Below are 22,044 nucleotides of genomic sequence, written 5' to 3' on the forward strand. Positions count from 1 at the left end.
TCTCACCACTCCTCTTCAACATAGTACTGGAAGTGCTAGCCAGAGCAATCAGACAAAAGAAGGAAATAAAGGGCATCCAAATTGGTAAAGAGGAAGTCAAACTGTCACTGTTTGCTGGCAATATGATAGTTTACCTTGAAAACCCTAGAAAGCTCCTAGAACTGATAAAAGAACTTAGCAGTTTCTGGACACAAGATTAATGTACACAAATCAGTAGTTCTTCTATACACCAAAAGCAACCAAGCGGAGAATCAAATCAAGAACTCAAGTCCTTTTACAATAGCTGCAAAAATAAAATAAAATACTTAGGAATATACTTAACCAAGGAGGTGACAGACCTCTATAAGGAAAACTATAAAACACTGCTGAAAGAAATCACAGAAGACACAAACAAATGGAAACACATCTCATGCTCATGGATGGGTAGAATCAATATTGTGAAAATAACCATACTGCCAAAAGCAATCTACAAATTCAACACAATCCCCATCAGAATACCACCATCATTCTTCACAGAATTAGAAAAAACAATTCTAAAATTCATACAGAACCAAAAGAGTCCACATAGCCAAAGCAAGACTAAGCAAAAAGAACAAATCTGGAGGCATTACACTACCTGATTTCAAACTATACTATAAGACCACAGTCACCAAAACAGTGTGGTACTGGTATAAAAATAGGCTCATAGACCAATGGAACAGAATGGAGAACTCAGAAATAAACCCAAATACGTACAGCTAACTGATCTTCGACAAAGCAAACAAAAACATAAAGTGGGGGAAAGGACACCCTTTTCAACAAATGGTGCTGGGATAATTAGCTAGTCACATGTAGGAGAATGAAACTGGATCCTCATCTCTCACCTTATACAAAAATCAACTCAAGATGGATTAAGGACTTAGACCTAAGACCCGAAACTATAAAAATTCTCGAAGTTAACATTGGAAAAACCATTCTAGCCATTAGCTTAGGCAAGGATTTCATGACCAAGAACACAAAAGAAATGCAATAAAAACAAAGATAAATAGCTGGGACCTAATTAAAGAACTTCTGCATGGCAAAAGAAACAGTCAGCAGAGTAAAGAGACAACCCACAATGTGGGAGAAAATCTTCACAATGTATACATCTGACAAAGGACTAATATCCAGAATCTGCAATGAACTCAAGCACATCAGTAAGAAAAAAAGAAACAATCCCATCAAAAAGTGGGCTAAGGACATGAATACACAATTCTTAAAAGAAGATATACAAATGGTCAACAAACATATGAAAAAATGCTCAGTGTCACTAATGATCAGGGAAATGCAAATCAAAACCACAATGTGATACCCCCTTACTCCTGCAAGAATGGCCATAATCAAAAAATAAAAAAAAACAGTAAATATTGGCATGGATATGGGGAACAGGGAACATTTCCACAAGGCTGGTGGGAATGCAAACTAGAACAGCCACTATGGAAAACAGTGTAGAGATTCCTTAAAGAAATACAAGTAGAACTATCATTTGATCCAGCAATCCCTCTACTGGCTATCTAACCAGAGGAAAAGAAGGTATTATTCAAAAAAGACACTGGCACACACATGTTTACAGCAGCACAATTTGCAACTGCAAAATCGTGGAACCAATGCAAATGCCCATCAATCAACGAGTAGATAAAGATAAGAAACTGTGATATATATATATGTGTGTGTGTATATATATATCGTATCATACATATATAAATATATATATGATGGAATACTACGCAGCCATAAAAAGGAATGAATTAACACATTTGCAGTGACCTGGATGAGACTAGAGACTATTATTCTAAGTGATGTAACTCAGGAATGGAAAACCAAACATTGTATGTTCTCACTGATAAGTGAGAGCTAAGCTATGAGGACACAAACGCATAAGAATGACACAATGAACTTTGGGGACTTGGGAGGAAGAGTGGAAGGAGGGCAAGGGATAGAAGACTACAAATATGGTGCAGTGTATACTGCTCAGGTGATGGGTGAACCAAAATCTCACAAATCACCACTAAAGAACTTACTCATGTAACTAAATACCACCTGTACCTCAATAAGTTATGGAAAAATAAAATTTAAAAAATAAATTTAAAAAAATAGACTCTAAGCACTGTCCAGAATTCGCACAACTATTTCATTCTCACTTCAAACCTCCAAAATCCTCTCTTCCACTACTCTCAGCTGTTGACTTTACCTCTTATGTCACTGAAAAAATAGAAGCTTTCAGAGGAGAAAAATCTTTACACACCAAATCTTTGAGCCGATCTATATTTTCGTCTGCCTTCCTTCCCATCGCAGTGGATGAACTATATGTTTCACTTTTAAACTTTTCGTTTTTTGAGACAGACTCTAGCTCCGTCGTGCCAGGCTGGCACAATCTTGGCTCACTGAAACCTCCGCCCCCCAGGTTCAAGGGATTCTCCTGCCTCAGCCTCCCAAGTAGCTGGAATTACAGGTGCCTGCCACCACTCCAGGATAACTTTTTGTATTTTTAGTAGAGATGGGGTTTCACCATGTTGGCCAGGCTGGTCTCAAACTCCTGACCTCAAGTGATCCACCCACCTTGGCCTCCCAAAGTACTGGGATTACAGGCGTGAGCCACCGCACCCGGCCCTACACATTTTTAAGGTGTCACTGAAAACTTTTTATCACGAGTTTAAATAGCTGTGAATATTGTCCTTTCAAGTATATGATCCTTAAAATAAAACTTTTACAGTACTCTGTGAAGTATATCCATCACTGCTTAAGATATATACCCGGAAGACCGGGTGTGGTGGCTCATGCCTGTAATCCCAGCACTTTGGGACGCTGAGGCGGGCAGATCACGAGGTCAGGAGTTTGAGACCAGCCTGGCCAACATGGTGAAACCGCATCTCTACTAAAAATATAAAAAATTAGCCAGGCATAGTGGCAGGAACCTATAATCCCAGCTACTCGGGAGGCTGAGGTAGGAGAATGGCTTGAACCTGGGAGGCGGACATTGCAGTGAGCCGAGATCATACCACAGAACTCCAGCCTGGACGACAGAGGGAGACTTCATCTCAAAAAAAGATATATCCAATAGAATCTACATATCATAGAGATTTAATGACCAATTTAAAATATAAACAAGCTTTTTAAAGACAAAAATGTTAATCTGTTTCTATTTGAGTTCATATTTCCATGCCACTTCCCTCACGGAATCTTATCCTAATTAATATACTTGAAAAACTTTTGTTGCTCCTTTTATATTTGTTATAAAAACATGAATAAAAATTTAAATTAAAAAATTTATTTCCCTTGTCTCTAAGTATTAAAAATTCTGCTGTAGATTGAGTTAATCTTATTTTCACTATACAACTGAATAAAGTAACATATTATAAATTTTGATAACTAAATGTTAAACATAAAAACTAACATTTTCCTGGATGTACATCTCTTGATGAAATGTTGGGCTTTTTCTTTTTTCTGGTTAGCTCATAATCCATGGATAAATGCTAGCTATTGCTGAATGAAACAGAAATTCAGATTAATTCTATTTTTATTTTTAATTTTTATAAATACATGAGAGAGAAATCTGGTTTATATTAAAAAGTCAATCAAAATAGGTTATAGTAACATCATGCAATTCTTTGAATTCCTTCACCTCCCATGCCAAAAATTATATACTGATTTACAATAAAAATTACCCCTACAGATAATCTCTGACTTTGTGATCATTTCCTTATTTTTCTTTATAGTTTTCTTATGTATATATCTCAAAAATACAGATTTTTGAACCTTACATAAATTTAATGATACTTTATGTATATTATTGTGATTTGCTTTCTTTTAATTATGGCAAAGTATACATAACATAAAATATACCGTTTTAACCATTTTCTTTTCTTTTCTTTTCTCTTTTTTGAGACAAGAGTCTCACTCTGTCACCAAGGTTGGAATGCAATGGCGCGATCTCGGCTCACTACAACCTCCGCCTCCCAGGTTCAAGCAACTCTCCTGCCTCAGCCTCCCGAGTAGCTGGGATTACAGGTGCCCACCACCCCGCCTGGCTAATTTTTGTATTTTTAGTAGAGATGGGGTTTCTCCATGTTGGCAAGGCTGGTCTTGAACTCCTGACCTCAAGGAGGCATGACCCGCCTTGCCCAGCCATTTTAACCATTTTCAAGTGTGCAATTCAGTGGTTTTAAGCACATGCACACTGATGTATAAGCATCACCACAACCCACCTCCAGAACTTTTTCAGCATCCCAAACTGAAACCTTGTATACCATTAAACTATATTAAACATTAAACAATAGCTTCCCATTGCCCCCAGCCCTGTCACTCACCATTCTACTTTGTCTATGAGTTTGACTACTCTAGATATCTAAGTGGAAAAATACGGTATTTGCCCTTATTTGTGATTTACTTCTTTAGATATACATTATGGTTTGTAAAATTCATTCATGTTGATAGATATTGCTATGGCTGTATATTTTCACTGCTGAATAGTAATCCATTGATTTTATCCTTTTTTCTATTGCTAGACATTGGATTGTTTCTAGTTTCTTACTATCATTAATGCTGCTATAAACCTTTGAATATATCTACCCTGCTGTCCGTCTGCAAGGGGTTTTCTATTGTATGTACCTAGAAATAAAACTGATGGGTACGTACATTTTCAACTTTACTAAAGATGAACTGTCCAGAGTAGTTATTCCAATTTACACTCCCACAGTCAGTTTCCAATGTACACTCCCACAATTATTATCCCAGTCAGTGTTTGTTAATTTCAGCTCTTTTGTGATAGATAAAAACACTTTTATCTAAAAGGTATTAAAAAATATAGACATTTTTATCAGACTAAGAAAGTGCCCTGTAACCTATCAAATGGTAAAGTGCATTAAATGAATTTCTAACTCAATCTAATTGTATCTATTTAATTTCTCATATTAAATCAACTCTGCCTTCCTGGGATAAACTGAATTGTGTCATGATTTATTATCATCTTCCAGATTGAGCCTGGTAACATTTTTGTTTAGGACTTTTGTATTTGTGTTATGAATGCACTTCCATTTTTCTTTCTCATAATATCTTCAGGTTATCCAGGTAACTCAAAATGACTTAATGAGTGTTCCCCCTTTTGTCATGTTCTAGAAGAATCTGTATTAAGTATGAAATTATTTCTTTACCTCTGAATGAAAAACTAGCAAAGACTTATGGACCTAGAATTTTCTTCCTGGGAATATTTATAACCACTGATTTAATTTCTTAAATGACTATAGGACTATTCAGGTTTTCTACTTCTTCATGAAGACAGTTTAATTTTTTTCTGGCTATCTGTCTAATTCATCTAAGTTTTCTAATATATTGGCATATAAAGTTGCTCAAATAATGTCATTTATTGTTAAAGTCATGTCACCCTTTTTATTCCTAATATTTATTATTTATGCCTTTTTTCTTCTTGACATATCAGATAATTGTCAATTTTATCAGTTTTCAAAGAAATCTATTGTGGCTTGTTCATTTATTCGATAAATATTGAGAGGCTAACATGTGCCTCTCTTTTGAGACATATAAGTAAACAAAAATCCTCATACTTACAATTCAAATGTAAAGAGGAAGGCAAAAACAATATACTTAAAATTTAAAAGAAATCAGAAAGTATTTTAAGGAGTGATAAGTGATATGGAAGAAAGTAGGGGGACCCCAGATGGCTGATGTAGCTGTGAAAGGGATGAAATCACAATTGTAAATACAGTGGTTTGGATTGGCCTCATGGGGAAGGCAGCATTTGGGTGAAGGCTTGAAGGATATGAGGTTACTGACCCACTCTATTCTGTATTTTCTATTAATGTCCATTTTTTTTTTTTTTTTTTTTGAGACGGAGTCTCGCTCTGTCGCCCAGGCTGGAGTGCAGTGGCACGATCTGCGCTCACTGCAAGCTCCGCCTCCCAGGTTCACGCCATTCTCCTGCCTCAGCCTCCCCAGAAGCTGGGATTACAGGCGCCCGCCACCACGCCCGGCTAATTTTTTTGTATTTTTAGTAGAGACAGGGTTTCACTGTGCTCGCCAAGATGGTCTCGATCTCCTGACCTCGTGATTCACCCGCCTCAGCCTCCCAAAGTGCTGGGATTACAGGCGTGAGCCACCACGTCCGGCCTAATGTCCATATTTGTTCATATTATTTCCTTCTCCTTCCTTCTACATTTGTTCTTATTATTTCATTCCTTCTCCTTTGGGTTTTATTCTTTTTCTGACTTCTCCACAAGGATACCTAAGATCATCAATTTTTAGCCTTTTTTCTTCTTCTAATAGAAATATTTAAGTCTACATATTTCCCTGTAAGTATTACTTCAGATACATTCCGCAAATTTTTAAGTATTTTCCTTAACAATAAGTTCAAAATATTTTCTAATTTCTATTATATTACTTCTTGACCCACTTTAGAATGTTTTAAAAATTCCAAGCATAATGTACCTTCCTGTTTACTACTGAATTATTTTTAGCTTCAATATAATATTCATTCTGATACATTCTCTGAATTGTTTTCATGCACTGAACTTTGAGAATAGTTTTGTATCATAGTATACTAGCAATTTTGGGGGGAAACGTATGTGTGTTTAGAATCCTCTACTTGTTTGGTGTGGTGTTCTAAATATGCTTAATTCATTAGATTTGCTTATCATGCTGTTCCAATCTTCCAAATCCTTACTGATTTTTTAAACACTATTCTCTTAATTATTGAAAGAGAAAATCTTCCACTGTGATTGTAGATATGTCTATTTGTGGATGTGTCTATTTCTCCTTGTAGTTCTCTGAATTTGTGCATTGTATATTTCAAGGCTTTGTAATTAGGTATATACAAATTTAAAATTAGATTTCCTTGGCTAATCAAGTCTTTATCATCATGCAAGGATGCTTCAACATATGCAAATCAATAAATGTAATTTACCACATAAGCAGAATTAAAAACAAAAACTGTATGATCATCTCAATAGACACAGAAAAACCTTTTGATAAAATCCAATATCCCTTCATGATAAAAAAAATAAAACCTCAAAAAACCAGGTATCGAATGAACATATCTCAAACTAGTAAGAACCATTTATGTATGACAAACCCACAGCCTACATCGTACTGAATAGGCAAAAGCTGAAAGCATTCCCCCAAAGAACTGGAACATGAAAAAGGTATCCACTTTCATTACTCCTATTCAATAGTACTGGAAATCCTAGCCAGACCAATCAGTCAAGAGAAAGCAATAAAAGGCATCCAAATAGGAAAAGAGAAAGTCAGATTATCTTTGTTCACCGACAACACGATCTTATGCCTAGAAAACCCTAAAGATTCCTTCAAAAGCCTCTTGGACCTAATAAACGATTCAGTAAAGTTTCAGGATACAACATGCAAAAACAAGTAGCATTTCTACACACCAACAACGTTCAAGTTGGGAACCAAATCAAGAACTCAATCCCATTTACAATAATAGCCACACACACAAAAATAAAATAGAAATATATTTAACCAAGGAGGTGAAATATCTCTACAAAGAGAACTACAAAACACTGCTGAAAGAAATCACAGATAGTACAAACAAATGGAAAAACAATCCATGCTCACGGATTAGAAGAATCAGTTTCACTAAAATGATCATACTGCCCAAAGCAATCTACAGATTCAATGTAATTCCTATCAAATTACCAACGTTATTTTTCACAGACTAGAAAAAACAATTCTAAAATGTATATGAAACCAAAAAAGAGCCCACATAGCCAAAGCAATCCAAAGCAGAAAGAAGAAAGCTAGAGCCATCACATTACCAAACTTCAAACTATACTACAGGCTGTAGCAACCAAAATAACATGGTACTGGTACAAAAATAGATCAACGGAACACAATAGAGAACCCAGAAATAAAGCCACACACTCACAACTAACTGATCTTCGACAAAGTTAGCAAAAATAAACAAACAATGGGGAAAGGACACTGTGTTCAATAAATGATGCTGAGAAAACTGGCTAGCCATTTGCAGAAGAATGAAACTGGACCCCTAACTCTTACCATATATAAAAATTAACTCAAGATGGATTAAAAACTTAAATATAATACCTCAAACTATATATATATTTTTCACTCTTGTCACCCAGGCTGGAGTGTAGTGGCGCAATCTTGGCTCACTGCAACCTCTACCTCCCGGGTTCAAGAGATTCTCCTGCTTCAGCCTCCTGAGTAGCTGGGATTATAGGCACTTGCCACCACACCCGGCTAATTTTTTGTATTTTTAGTAGAGACGGGGTTTTGCCATGTTGGGCAGGCTGATCTCGAACTCCTGATCTCAGGTGATCCACCCACCTTGGCCTCCCAAAGTACTGGGACTATAGGCATGAGCCACCGCGCCTGGCCTATAATTTTTTTTAAGAGATAGGGTCTCACTTTGTTATTCAGGAAAGAATGGGAGTACAGTGGTGCAATCACAGCTTACTGTAATCTCAAACTCCTGGGCTTACACAATTCTCCCACCTCAGCCTCAGGAGTAGCTAGAATTACAGACGCATGCCACTGCATCTGGCTAATTTTTCACTTTCATTTTTTGTAGAGGTGGGGGTCTCGCTATGTTTCCCAGGTTGGTCTTGAACTCCCAGCCTCAAGCAATCCTTCTGCTTCAGCCTCCCAAAGTGTTGGGATTACAGGTGTGAGCTATTGCATCCAACCAAGACCTCAAACTATAAAAACCCTAAAAGAAAACCAGGAAAAACTCTTCTGGGCATTGGCCTAGGCAAATAATTTGTAACCAAGACCTTAAAAGCAATTGCAACAAAAACAAAAATTGATGAATGGAACTTAATTAAACTAAAGAGCTTCTGCATAGCAAAAGAAACAACACAGTCAACAGAGAGCCTACAAAATAGGAGAAAATATTTTCAAACTATGCATCTGACAAAGGACAAATACCCAGAATCGATAAGGAACTTAAATCAATAAGAAAATAAAAAGCCCCATTAAAAAGTGTGCAAAGGACACGAACAGATACTTCTCAAAAGAGGCAACACACATGAACAAATGCTCAAGATCACTAATCAGAGAAATATCAATTACCACCACAGTGAGGTATCATCTCACACTAGTCAGAATGTCTACTATTAAAAAAATTTTCAAAAGACAGATGTTGGTGAGGATGCAGAAAAAAGGGAATTGTTGGCGAGAATGTCAATTAGTTCAACCTCTGTTGAAAACAGTATGAAGATTTATTAAAGATTTTAAAATAAACCTACCATTCAACCCAGCAATCTCACTACTGGGTATCTGCTGAAAAGAAAATAATTTTTTTTTTTTTTTCCAAAAAGACACCTGTAGGTTGGGCGCGGTGGCTCACACCTGTAATTCCAGCACTTTGGGAGGCCGAGGCGGTCAGATCACCTGAGGTTGGGAGGTCGAGATCAGCCTGACCAACATGGAGAAACCCCATCTCTACTAGAAATACAACATTAGCCGGGCATGGTGGTGCATACCTGTAATCCCAGCTACTTGGGAGGCTGAGGTAAGAGAATCGCTTGAACCTGGGAGGCAGAGGTTGCAGTGAGCCGAGATCGCGCCATTGCCCTCCAGCCTGGGCAACAAGAGCGAAACTCCATCTCAAAAAAAAAAAAAAAAAAAAAAAAAAAGACACCTGTACTCATATTTTATTGTAGTATTAGTCACAATAACAAAATCATGGAATCAACCTAATCAACAGTGGATTGGATAAAGAAAATGTAGAGTGTGGTAGCACACACCTATAGTCCCAGCTACTCAGGAGGCTGAGGTGGGAGGATCGCTTGAGCCTGGGAGGTTGAGGCTGCAGTGAACTGTGATTGTGCCATAGCACTGCAGCCAGAGTGACAGAGTGAGATTGTCTACACACACACACACACACACACACAAAAGCCAGACATGGTGGCTCTCATGCCTGTAATCCCAGTGCTTTGGGAGGCCCTGGTAAGAGGATCACTTGAGCCCCAAAGTTTAAGACCATCCGGGGCAACACAGAATGACCTCATTTCTAAAAAATAAAAAATTTTAAATTAGCTAGACATGGTGGCACATGTCTGTGGTCCCAGCTACCTGAGAGGCTGAGGTGGGAGAATCGCTTGAGCTCAGGAAGTCAAGCCCGCTGTAAGCCGAGATCATGCCACTGCACTTCAGCCCGGGAAACAAAGTGAAAAGAAGAAAGGAAAGAAAGGAAGGGAGGAAGGGAAGGAGAGAAGAAGAGAAAGAGAGAAAAGAAAGGAAGGAAAGAAAGAAAGGAAGGAAAGGAAGGAAAGAAGGAAAATGAGGTACATACACATCATAGCATACTATACAGCCATAAAAAGAAAGAAATTATGTCCTTTGCAGCAATATGACTACAGTTGGAGGCCATTACCCTAAGTGAATTAAAGCAGAAACAGAAAAGCAAACACTGCATGTCCTCACTTATAAGTACAATGAGTACACATGGTCATAAGGGTAGAAACAATAGACACTGGGGACTCTAAAAGAGGGGAGGGAGCAGGGGGCAAGGGTTGAAAAACTACGTACTGGGACTAAGTTCACTATTTGAGCAATGGTTTCACCAGAAGCCCAAATCCCAGCATCATCCAATATACTCATGTAACAACCTGCACGTGGGTATACTGGGTAATGCTGGGATTTGGGCTTCTGGTGAAACCAATGCTCAAAACAAAACAAACAAAAATCTTGATCACCACAAAATGTCCCTCTTTATTTCTAGAAGTGCTTTTTGTCTTAAAGTCTATTATGTCTAATATTAATACAGCTATATCAACTTTTGTTTTTCTAGTAATTTACATAGTATGACTTTTTCCATCATTTCACTTCCAACTTTTCTGTATTTAAATTTTTTTTAAATATTTTACTTTTTGTAGAGATGGGGTCTATGTTGTCCAGGCTGGTCTCAAACTCCTGGACTCAAGTGATCCTCCTGCCTCAGTCTCCCAAATTGCTGGAATCTTTATTCCTAAGGTGGCTGTTTGTAAAAAGATTATTGTTGGATTTCATTCTTTATCCCATCTGACAATCTTTCTCTTTTAACAAGAGTAATAGACCCATTTATATTCCATGTATTTACTGATATATTTGGGCTTAAATATACTATCTTACTTTTGGGTGTTATTCTGTATTATTTCTTGGTAACTTTTCAATTGATTGATTTTTTTATTATTCCACTATGTTCTCTCTACCAGTTTAGAAGTTATACACTGTGTAATTTTAATGGCTACTATAGAAAGTCAACAAATACGCCTACTATATCAAGACCTGTATCCTCTTTCCCAAGGACTTTAGAATGTCTTAACTCAATCCGTCCTTCCCCTACCAAATTATACATGAGTATTATCATGCATGTTTTTAACAATAGTTTTATTGAGATATAATTCACACACCATGCAAATCACCCATATAAAGTGCACAATTTAATTAGCTAGATGTGGTAGTATATTCACAGAGTTGTGTAACCATCACCACAATCAATTTTAGAACATTTTTCATCACCCCGAAATAGAAATCTCATACTCATTAGTAGTTACTCTCCACTTCTTCCAAATCCCTAGCTCATGGAAACTATTAATCTACTTTCTGTCTCTGTAGATTTGCCTCTTCTGGACACTTCATATAACTGTAATCATGTAAAAAGTGGTCTTTTGTGACTGGCTTCTTCCATTTAGCATGCTTTCAAGGTTCATCCATGCTCTATCATGCATCAGTACTTTCTTCTTATGCCCAAATAATATTCCAATGCATAGATATACCAAATTTTGTTTATTGATTAATCAACTGATGAACATCTGGGTTATTTGTTGTCATGTATCTTAATTACTGTTAAACCCACATTTTTTTATTATGATTATTGTTTTATACCATACATATATAATCTGTTTTGCAGGTGGCAAACTCAGTTTTTGTTTATGAGAAAATGTTTTTATTCCACCTTTATTTTTGAAAACTTATTTAAGTTGGTACAGAATTCTAAGTTGGCAGCTATTTTCTTTCAGCACATTGAAGACATCATTCCACTGTCTGGCTTTCATTTTTGCTATGAAGACCAAAGCTCAAGTTCTGCCCAGCTCTGCAAATACCCTCATGATAAAAATTGCTTTGGAATGGGCATGGTGATTCATGCCTGCAATTCCAGAACTTTGGGAGGCCAAAGCAGAATTGCTTGAGCCCAGGAGTTTGAGACTAGCCTGGACAACACAGTGGGATCCCATCTCTAAAAAAAAGAAAAAGAGAAAAAGAAAAAACAATTTCCAGGCATGGTAGCACATGGTTGTAGTCTCAGGAGGCTGAGGTGGGAGGATCACTTGAGCCTGGGAGGTTGAGGCTACAGTTAGCTGTAATTACACCACCGTACTCCAGCCTGGGTGATAGCAAGATCCTGTCTCTAAAATAAAATAAAATAAACAAAAACCAAAAACAGTTGTAGTGCTTCCATTACTTCTTTGGTTCATGTCTTCACTCAGGTTTTTTCCTGATAATTTCGTCCTATATGATCGCCTCTTAAATGCTTTTAAGATGAGAGCTTTGATCTATATGTATATATTATAGTGAGCATTATTTATTGTTTTTAGCAGAAATGGCGGTCCCAAAAATCTTAAGCCTAGTATTAATGAAATTGGAAAGATCAAAATATTATTTTTGATAATTTTTTATCTTATCACTTTCACCGAAATCTTAAAGTTACAGATTTAGCTCATTTGAAGTATAAAAAATGTCTACCATTTACCTAATTGGCAAACTGGTTTCAAACTTAAACTAAATGGCCATATCAGACTTGCTTTCTATCAGACAGTCTTGACTTCATTTTTTTGGACAAATAAATATGTTGATATGCATCTTCATGGCAACCTATCTCATTTTTGATTATGAGTCAGATGTAAATTGATTTAATTCCCTCATATGTTGTTTTACAAAGATGTAATTTTAATGTCCTGAACTTAATACCATTTATATTTTAGTGTCAGCACTGAATGTTCCATAAAAACCAGGACTAACTCTTTGGCAACTGAAGTCTGTTTGTGAAGACAGTGTTCCTAAATGAAAATAGAATTTAAAGTACAGACTATAGCAATAAGCACCCCCCTTTTGCCCATTCATTACACTCCCATTTCTGGAGATAGTTGAGCACGATTTTAATCAAATAAAATACAATCAATTCAAATAAAAGTATTAAAAGTTTTATAAAATCTCTTCACAGTTGTATTCCTAAACAATACTTTGAATATCAAATTTGTATTAATAATGCCATTTTCTTCACTGGAAGAAAACTCATAAATTATTAACTGAGACTAACTGGAATCATCTATGTATTCATCAATTTGTAAGGCAATTCTTCTCATAGTCTAATCACAGTTTTCTGTATTTCATGTATTCTGTGAAGTACAGTGGTTTCTGAAAAAAATATATTAATATAAAGGAAGTGATGGGTTTTTTAACAGTACATCAGATATCATAACCTTTTCTATAGTCTTACACAATTTTCTAACTTGCAATGAACAATACTAATTTAAATTACATGAAGTTTCAAAAGGCAACTTTGAAATCTGCGTAAAAATATTACACTCACATTTTTACTAATACCCTAATCTTTCTTCATTAAAAAAGTAATTATATTATCTTTGTAGTCTGGTACCAAAACATTGATTGTTATCAAATGATAGTACCAAAAAGTCTCTCACGATGTAACTTGATAAATTTTTTGGTACCATAATTTGATAATAATCTCAGGGGCAATGTAACTAAACAAAAATGATCACCACTTCACATTACAATATGTATAAATTCACAATATCTCAATACTTCTAATGACACATTTCACCACTTCCAAAAAGACAGGTAAGGCAGACAAAACCAGGAGGTCCTTGGGTGTCTTGATTAAAGAAAGCTTTGCCAACATCAGCATTTTGAATTGTCTGATGGTTTCACATCCCAGGCGCAAGGGCAAAGAATCACAGTGAGAATGGGAGTAGATAACAGATAAGCTTTACTAAGAAGGGTGATTGTGACAGAACAGGATGCAATGGTAAAATGGCAGGATAACTACATTTTCTCAGGAAAAGGTAAATATGGAAGTCAATCATCTGAAGATTGATTTCCATAAAACTGTGTCCTTGTGTCCTTAGAAAATCTTTGTACACCTGCCAGAGTATGCTTTACTTCTTAGTTTGAAGATTTCTAACCTAGACTGCTATAATGGATTCCTAAAGGGTACTCTTACTTTTACCCTTGTGTCCCCCTACAGTGAATTTTCCACATGGCAATCAAACTGATCCTTTAAAAATGTAAATCAGATCATGGCACTCTTCTGTTTACAACTTTCTCAGGCTGCCCATCACACTCACAGTAAAACCCAAATACTTTACCATGGCTTACTTGGCCATGAACTACAAACCAGCTCCTGATTAACCACGATCTCCATGCCGTGTTTTTATCTTTCACTTTCTACCTCACTCAGCCTGTTCTCACCACACCGGCATTTCGCCAAGGTCATTCTAAACGATGATTACTCGCAACAGCTGTTTCTCCTGCTTAGGATACTCATTCCCCCAGGTCATTACTGACCTATTGCCTTGCTTCATCCAGATCTCTTCTTAAATTTTATTCCTTAATCATATTATAAGAAATAGCATCATCATTAGCCCTACTCCACATTTTTCATGACCTCTTAGTTTCTATGTATTAAAAGCTACCTTATTTATTTTCCTGTCTCACTTCCCACCTTCAAGTTGAATGTAAGCTTCATGAAGGCAGGAACTTGGTCTTGCTGCTGTTCACTTAATGCCTTGAACACTGCTAAATCAATGAAATAAATATTCTTCCATGTTTGCAAGAACTTATATATAAGGATCTTCATTCCTGCCTTGACTGTGATAGCAAAAATAAGGGCTAACATAAAAATCATGCTGCGTACTTTCAATGGGATATGATGCAGTCATGAAAAAGAGTGAGGTAATTTCAATATGCCAAAACATAAAGGTCCCCAAGGTATACTTACTCCATTGAACCTAAGACGTCATTAGATGTAAGATGTATTTATTATGTCCCAAAAAAGGAAATAATGCCTAAGATGGCAGTTAAAGGCAACACCTGTATAAAACTGGATATAGGGAAAGACAAACAATCCCACAACACAGTAATGCATAGCAAACAAACAAACAAACAAACAAAAACTTGCATATCTCAACTCTGACACTGGTAGAAGAAAAAAAAAATTCCTGAGAATTTAAACCACAAGCCAGTTCATGTGGATTTGAAGTCTGACTCACACCGTTGGTGTGGTCCAAAACCCTCAAGTATAGAATTTAAGTAGTATCAGACTGGTAAGAAGCCCAAGGGACAGATAGAAGCAAACATTCTCTGTTGAAGAAGTGGATGTCAATCCAGGACTACAATGATTGTAAGATACTATCATAAGACACATCTCAATTTCAGTAATGTTAAAATGTAAAAAGATGAGTATCCTGTAATTAATAAAATATTAAGTGAAAAATAGAAGGTGCGGAATGCTCCCATATGCGAGGAGAAAGGGGGTCTGTATGTGTCTGTATGTGTGTACATAAGTGCACCCTTTAACATTTAGAAAATGTATGAAAAGATGTGCAGTGGTTCTAAGAAGGCAGATCTAATGTTTTGGGTGGAAAAAAAGTTTCAATTTTTTAATGCTATTTTTATTTTGTACCATGTGTGTTTATTAATTTTCCCTTAAGAAAACTTTAAAAAGCCAGAAAGTATAAAATATATCCTTCAATGTTTTCCTACCTACACTGTAACTTCCCTTTATAGAACACCTCATCTCCAAACTGCGATATTTAAAAGTAAAATAATTAAAAAGTAAGTGATTTCTTTGCTTGAACCTGGGAGGCAGAGGTTGCAGTAAGCCGAGATTGTGCCACTGCACTCCAGCCTGGGCAACAGAGCGAGCCTCTGTCTCAAAAAAAAAAAAAAAAAAAAAAAAAAGTAAGTGATTTCTTCTCTGGGTTTGGTTGCAAATTTCATAGGAAGAATCTCACCATTCTTTCGGAGAAACAATACCATCGACATAATAGCCCACCCATGTATATCATGAAGCACCAAGGTAATTTAAAACAATGAGTTTTCAGATTTAAAATGATCCCTCTAAGATTTCACAGTCTAAAGCACAAAATGAATGTCCATACAAATCCATGAATGATTATAGAGACACAGAGGCCCTCCAGAATGCTTCCCCCATAAGAATGCTTCCAGAGCCTTCATAAATTTTGTTCAGTTATATCCACAGTTCCTAAAAGAATATCAGGTTGGTCATGGGTCCAAGCGACTGACAGAAGCAAACAAAGAAGGCATTCAATGGTATTTCTTGAAGAAATGTTTGACTGTATAAATACCGAATACACTTTATATAATCTCCTTTAAAGAGCCCAAGTGTTTTTAAGGGTGGTAGATTAAATGGGGTTTCACATATTCATTCAACAAATATTGATCGAATTTCTACTATGTGCCAGGCACTGTGCTAAACATTATAGATGTAAAAATATGACACGCTCCTGACCATGAAAAGCTCACCATTATAAATAATTACAATAAATGATAGAAGGGTTATAACTGAGGTATGCACGAATGCATGTGCTATGAAAACAGAGTAAAAGCCGGGCACAGTGGCTCACGCCTGTAATCCCAGCACTCTGGGAAGTTGAGGCTGGCGGATCACTTGAGGTCAAGAGTTCGAGACCAGCCTGGCCAACAAGGTGAAACCCTGTCTCTACCAAAACATACAAAAATTAGCTGGGCATAGTGGCGTGTGCCTGTAATCCCAGCTAATCAAGAGGCTGAGGTGGGAGAATTGCTTGAACCTGGAAGGTGGAGGTTGCAGTAAGCCAAGACCATGCCACTGCACTCCAGCCTGGGTGACGGCATCTCACTCTTAAAAAAACACCAAGTACGTGTTACCATGCAACCCATTTAAAGTCGTATTACCTTAGATTTCACTTTAAAGCCATAGCACATTTTAGAATTAAAATTTCATATATGTATCTGGAGTGAAGAAAAAGGGGTTCCTAATCCAACATTTTCTAGAGCAGAATTAACAAAAAGCTGCAAGTCTACACACAAGTTAAAATTAAAAGCTATTTTTTAAAGTATTTGTGAAATTAGAACTCTCTTATGTCAAATTTGACATATGTCCTATTGTTATAAAGGATGATTCCATGATTTAAACTACATTAATGTCTAAAAAGTAAGCTTAGTAAACTCTACAAACTAAAACTATAATTCTGTAAATATTCTGTTCACACACTGTAAGTGATTACACAACTATCTATTTTGAAAAAAAATTCTACATACCTTTTTTGCTTTAGGACCCTAAAAGTTGGAAAACAAAAGAATTGATCAATTTTAAAGAGAATTCTGATACAAAAGTATCATGATTATGTAAGATGTTAAAATTAGAAGAAACTTGGTAAAGGGCATAAGGGAACTCTCTGTACCATCTTTGTAAGTTTCCTTGCAAATCTAAAATTATCCCAAACTAAAATGCTTTTTTAAAAACAGTTCAGACAAAACTACAAATAAGTATAGGAAAGCTAAGTTCACCTACTGAAGCATTTTTTTTGTATGTAGATTTTACACTATTTCTTAGGTCAATCAATGATCTATGTTTAATGAAATGCCCTGTTACTAAACAGAGCACTAGTCAAGAAGGCACTAGTTTAAAGGGTTCAAAGGACAATAAATTATTGACCAATTATGTGCACTAATGTCAAATTTGCAAGTGTGGGAATGATCTCATAAAGAAATAACCTTTCTGTAAAGTTAGACTGATGATTTTTATAGAAAGGGAATCAGTTATTTAAAGCACACAAAGCAGCCTTGTACAGTGGCTCACTCCTGTAATTTCAGCACTCAGGGAGGCCAAGGCGGGAGGATCACTTGAGCCCAAGAATTCAAGACCAGCCCAGGCAAAACAAGAAGACCCTGTCTCTACAAAAAATTTTAAAAAATTAGCCAAGCATGGAGGCACATGCCTATGGTCCCAGCTACTTGGGAGGCTGAGGTGGGAAGATCACTTGAGCCCAGGAGGTCAAGGCTGCAGTGAGCCATGACATTCAGCCTGGGCAGCAGAGTAAGACCCCGTTTCCAAAAAATGAATAAATAAATACAGCAGGCGGCTGGGTGTGGTGGCTCACACCTGTAATCCCAGCACTTTGGCAGGCTGAGGAAGGTGGATCACGGGATCAGGAGATGGAGGCCATCCTGGCTAACACGGTGAAACCCCGTCTCTACTAAAAATACAAAAAATTGGCCGGGCGTGGTGGCGGGCGCCTGTAGTCCCAGCTACTCAGGAGGCTGAGGCAGGAGAGTCACTTGAACCTGGGAAGCGGGGGTTGCAGTGAGCCAAGATCACACCACTGTACTCCAGCCTGGGTGACAGAGCAAGACTCAGAAATAAATAAATAAATAAATAAACAAACAAACAAACAAATAAATAAAGCAGGCAAAGCTATGATAAAATGAAGATTCTATTCAGCAACGTGTTTTAAGGCAAATCTATTCTTTTCTGGAAATTATTTTGGAAACCACAGCATTTCAAAAAAGATTCATAGTTACAATAATACCACTTATACTTTCCTGATTAGGCTCACGTGTTTATCAGATTTCTGGTAAGGAATATGTAGGAGATCATGTGAATACAAGACACTTTACATATTTGAAGAGTTATAGGTGGGAAATATTGGTTCATCCCACAAGATTATACCATGTAAAACTGAAGTTTAACACAGATCAGTAGATTCCATCTTCTTGAAGAGTGCATATATTACAGTAATTCACTCAGCAGATATTAATTAATGATTTACACACAAGGCACTCTGAGGCACTGGAGATAGAATAGTAGAGACTTTGCTGCCATATAATTTTTACAAATAGATTCTATTTTTATCATAGTTTCTATCAATTAAGAGTTAACATACTTCCATCGTGAAATAAGTACTAAACAGCTGAATATGTAAATAGCATTGCTCCGGTTCTCAAGTAGCCATATTTTAAAGAGGGGCAAATTGTCACTTCTCACTTGTGCTTTTAATATAAATCAGGTTTGGGGTAAGTACATATCCTCACTCCTCCTATATGTCATAAGAGCTACTCACTATGTAGTGAAGTAGTTCTCAAAGTTCAGAGGGCATAAGAATCATACGGGAAGCTTGTTAGAAATGCATATTTATGGACTAAACGTGTATACACTCACTCCTCTTCCTACATTGTGGTTCAGTAGATGTTATGGATTGAATTGTATCCCTCAAAAAATTACATGTTGTCCGGGTGCGGTGGCTCACGGCTGTAATCCCAGTACTTTAGAAGGCAGAGGCGGGTGGATCACCTGAGGTCAAGACCAGCCTGGCCAACATGGTGAAACCCTGTCTCTACTAAAAATACAAAAATTAGCTGGGTGTGGTGGCATGAGCCTGTAATCCCAGCTACTCAGGAGGCTGAGGCAGGAGAATTGCTTGAACCCGGTAGGCAGAGGTTTCAGTGAGCTGAGATCTCGCCATTGCACTCCGGCCTGGGCAACAGAGCAAAATTCTGCCTCAAAAAAAAAAAAAAAAAAAAAAATCCTGTTTTGGCTGGGTGCACTGGCTTAGTCCTGTAATCCCAGCATTTTGGGAGGTCAAAGTGGGAGAGAATCACTTGAGCCCAGGAGTTTGAGGGCAGCCTGGGCAACAAAGCGAGACCCTATCTCTGAAAAAAAATTAAAAATTAGCTGGGTGTGGTGGCGCGTGCCTTGTACTCCCAGCTCTTCAGGAGGCTGAGTTGAGAAGATTGCTTGAACCAGGGAGGCTGAGGCTTCGGTAAGCCATGATGGTGCCACTGCACTCCAGCCTGGGTGACAAAGCGAGACAGTCTCAAAGAAAAAAAAAAAAAAAATTCATATGTTGAAACCTGATCCCCAGTACTTCAGAATTTGACCTAACTGGGAGATAAGGTCATTACTGATTTTATTAGTTAAATTAAGATGAAGCCATACTGAATAGCGTGGGCCCCTAATCCAATATGATTTGTGTCCTTATATAATGATAATAATAATAAAGGAAACTTGGATATATATACTCAGATGGAGAATGCTATGTAAAGAATGAAGTTTTGTTGCCACAAACCAAGGAACTACCAGAAGCCAGGAAAGGTCTGAACAGATCTCTCCCTAAGGCCCTCAGAGGTATCACAGACCTACTGACACTTTGATCTTGGTCTTCCAGTCTCCAGAACTGCGAGACAATAAAATGCTTTTCTTTAAGCACTTAGTTTGTGGCAATTCCTTACTTGGCAGCCTTAGGAAACTAATACAGTAGATTTGGAGTTGAGTGGGTTCCTGGAATCTGTATTTTTAACAAGTACTCTGGGTGCATTAGAAAGTAAATGTTCCAGGGGCCACACTTCGAGAAACACTGGGAGAAGGATCTAAGAAGAAGAAGAAACTTAGGTAACAAATTGGAAGGTAACAAGTAAGTGCTTACAGGGGCCACACTTTGAGAAACACTGGGAGAAGAATCTAAGACGAAGAAGAAACTTAGGTAACAAATTGGAAGGCAACAAGTAAGTGCTTACTGTTCTCCCAATTTATTAGCAATTGTAAATTGACTTAGGTTCCATTTGCATTCTGCCAGGAATGCTCTCCACTCCCCATTTCTTTTTTTTTTTTTTTTTTTTTGAGTCACGCTGTGTAGCCCACGCTGGAGTGCAGTGGCACAATCTCGGCTTACTGCAACCTCCGCCTCCTGGGTTCAAGCGATTCTCCTGCTTCAGCCTCCTGAGTAGCTGGAATTACAGGCGCGTGCCACCACGCCAGGCTAATTTTTGTATTTTTAGTAGAGACGGGGTTTCACCATGTTGTCCAGGCTGGTCTCGAACTCCTGACATTGTGATCCGCCTGCCTCAGCCTCCCAAAGTGCTGGGATTACCGCGCCAGGCCTCCATTCCTATTTCTTCCCACCATTTGTGGAAAACTCGTATTTATACTTTAAAACAGGTTGAAAAGCACCACTCTTTCCTTACGTTGTTTCCCCTCACTGATTTCATCATTTCCAACTTTGTGTTACCCCATTTTAGATACTTCAATTGTTACAGTTGTAAAACTGTATTGTAATTAATTTGTTTAATCTGTATCCCATAAGCAGAGCTGTCATCATGTTCTTCTTGGAATTCTTGACTTCTAGCCTAGTGCCAAGTATAAAGAATGCACTCCATATTTTCCCTTAATTAATGAATTAAATAATTAAGTAATGACATTCTCCACTTCCTCTGGTTTTAATTAGAGAAAATGTCTTGATGGAAACCACATTTAAGAAAACCAGACAGAGATACTCTCATAGCTACATGTTGGCCTGTCTCCTTGGTGAAAACATGGCAGTTGAGGAGTGCAGAAAAACAAAATGAGAAGCTTTATCATATTTAACGCAGGATGAGTACCTTGAATCACAAAACAATTCATAGTCCCACAAAAGACGACATAAAATATCTTTCCAAAGCAGAGTAAACTGCATTAGCTTTTAATTAACTGCTGGAGAGGTACTAAAACATTTCCGCCAAGTTGCTATAAGAGAATTTAGTGGGAACGTCTATCATTACTGGAAGTTACTAAGTTGGGACCAATTTTCAAGCTCAGCAACATTCGAGATCAGGATACCGTGTGACAGCTTTGACCATCTCCCGTTTGCAGAAACCGGTTTGGGACTCCTACCCGTCCGCCCGATCCAGGTAAGGAAAGCTATTGCTGAGAAGAGGGCCGACCCACCCTGAGGTATGAGTTATTTCCCAAACCGACCCGCTTCTCTGTAAAATATGACCGGCTCTTATTACATCATTTAACACTGGTGAGGCAGAATCAATGGTCGCCCCTCCACCTGTCTGCCTCATTTGCCTTGCTCACCATTAGGAGTCAAGTTCCACCGCCGTAGTCAGCACAGTCGAAGCTGAAATTATGTGAACAAACGCTCCCGGGTTGTCCGGACGACAGGTCCCGCCCACTTGCGCTCCAGGAAAAGACCGCAGCCGCAGCAGGCTCTT

At 37.5% G+C, this 22,044-nt stretch overlaps 1 protein-coding gene across 13 annotated transcripts in view; it reads right to left on the reverse strand.

The window, feature by feature from the left end:
• The window catches only part of DNAI7 (dynein axonemal intermediate chain 7), an 81,499-nt gene extending 59,507 nt beyond the window's left edge, over window positions 1–21,992 (reverse strand). For 8 of the 13 annotated variants that reach the window (XM_077953720.1, XM_077953717.1, XM_077953718.1 and 5 more), the window contains exon 1: window positions 21,908–21,992. Coding sequence is in view for 10 of the 13 variants with exons in the window: in XM_077953718.1 (XP_077809844.1) it covers window positions 21,908–21,910 (3 nt within the window). In the remaining 3 variants the exon portion in view is untranslated. Of the gene's footprint in view, window positions 1–17,331; window positions 17,350–21,907 lie in introns of all 13 variants that reach the window. The other 5 variants (XM_015151309.3, XM_077953715.1, XM_077953719.1 and 2 more) reach the window with 1 other exon arrangement.
• Window positions 21,993–22,044: the final 52 nt, after the last annotated feature.

This window comes from Macaca mulatta, chromosome 11 (genome assembly GCF_049350105.2).
Source record: "Macaca mulatta isolate MMU2019108-1 chromosome 11, T2T-MMU8v2.0, whole genome shotgun sequence".
NCBI lineage: Eukaryota > Metazoa > Chordata > Mammalia > Primates > Cercopithecidae > Macaca > Macaca mulatta.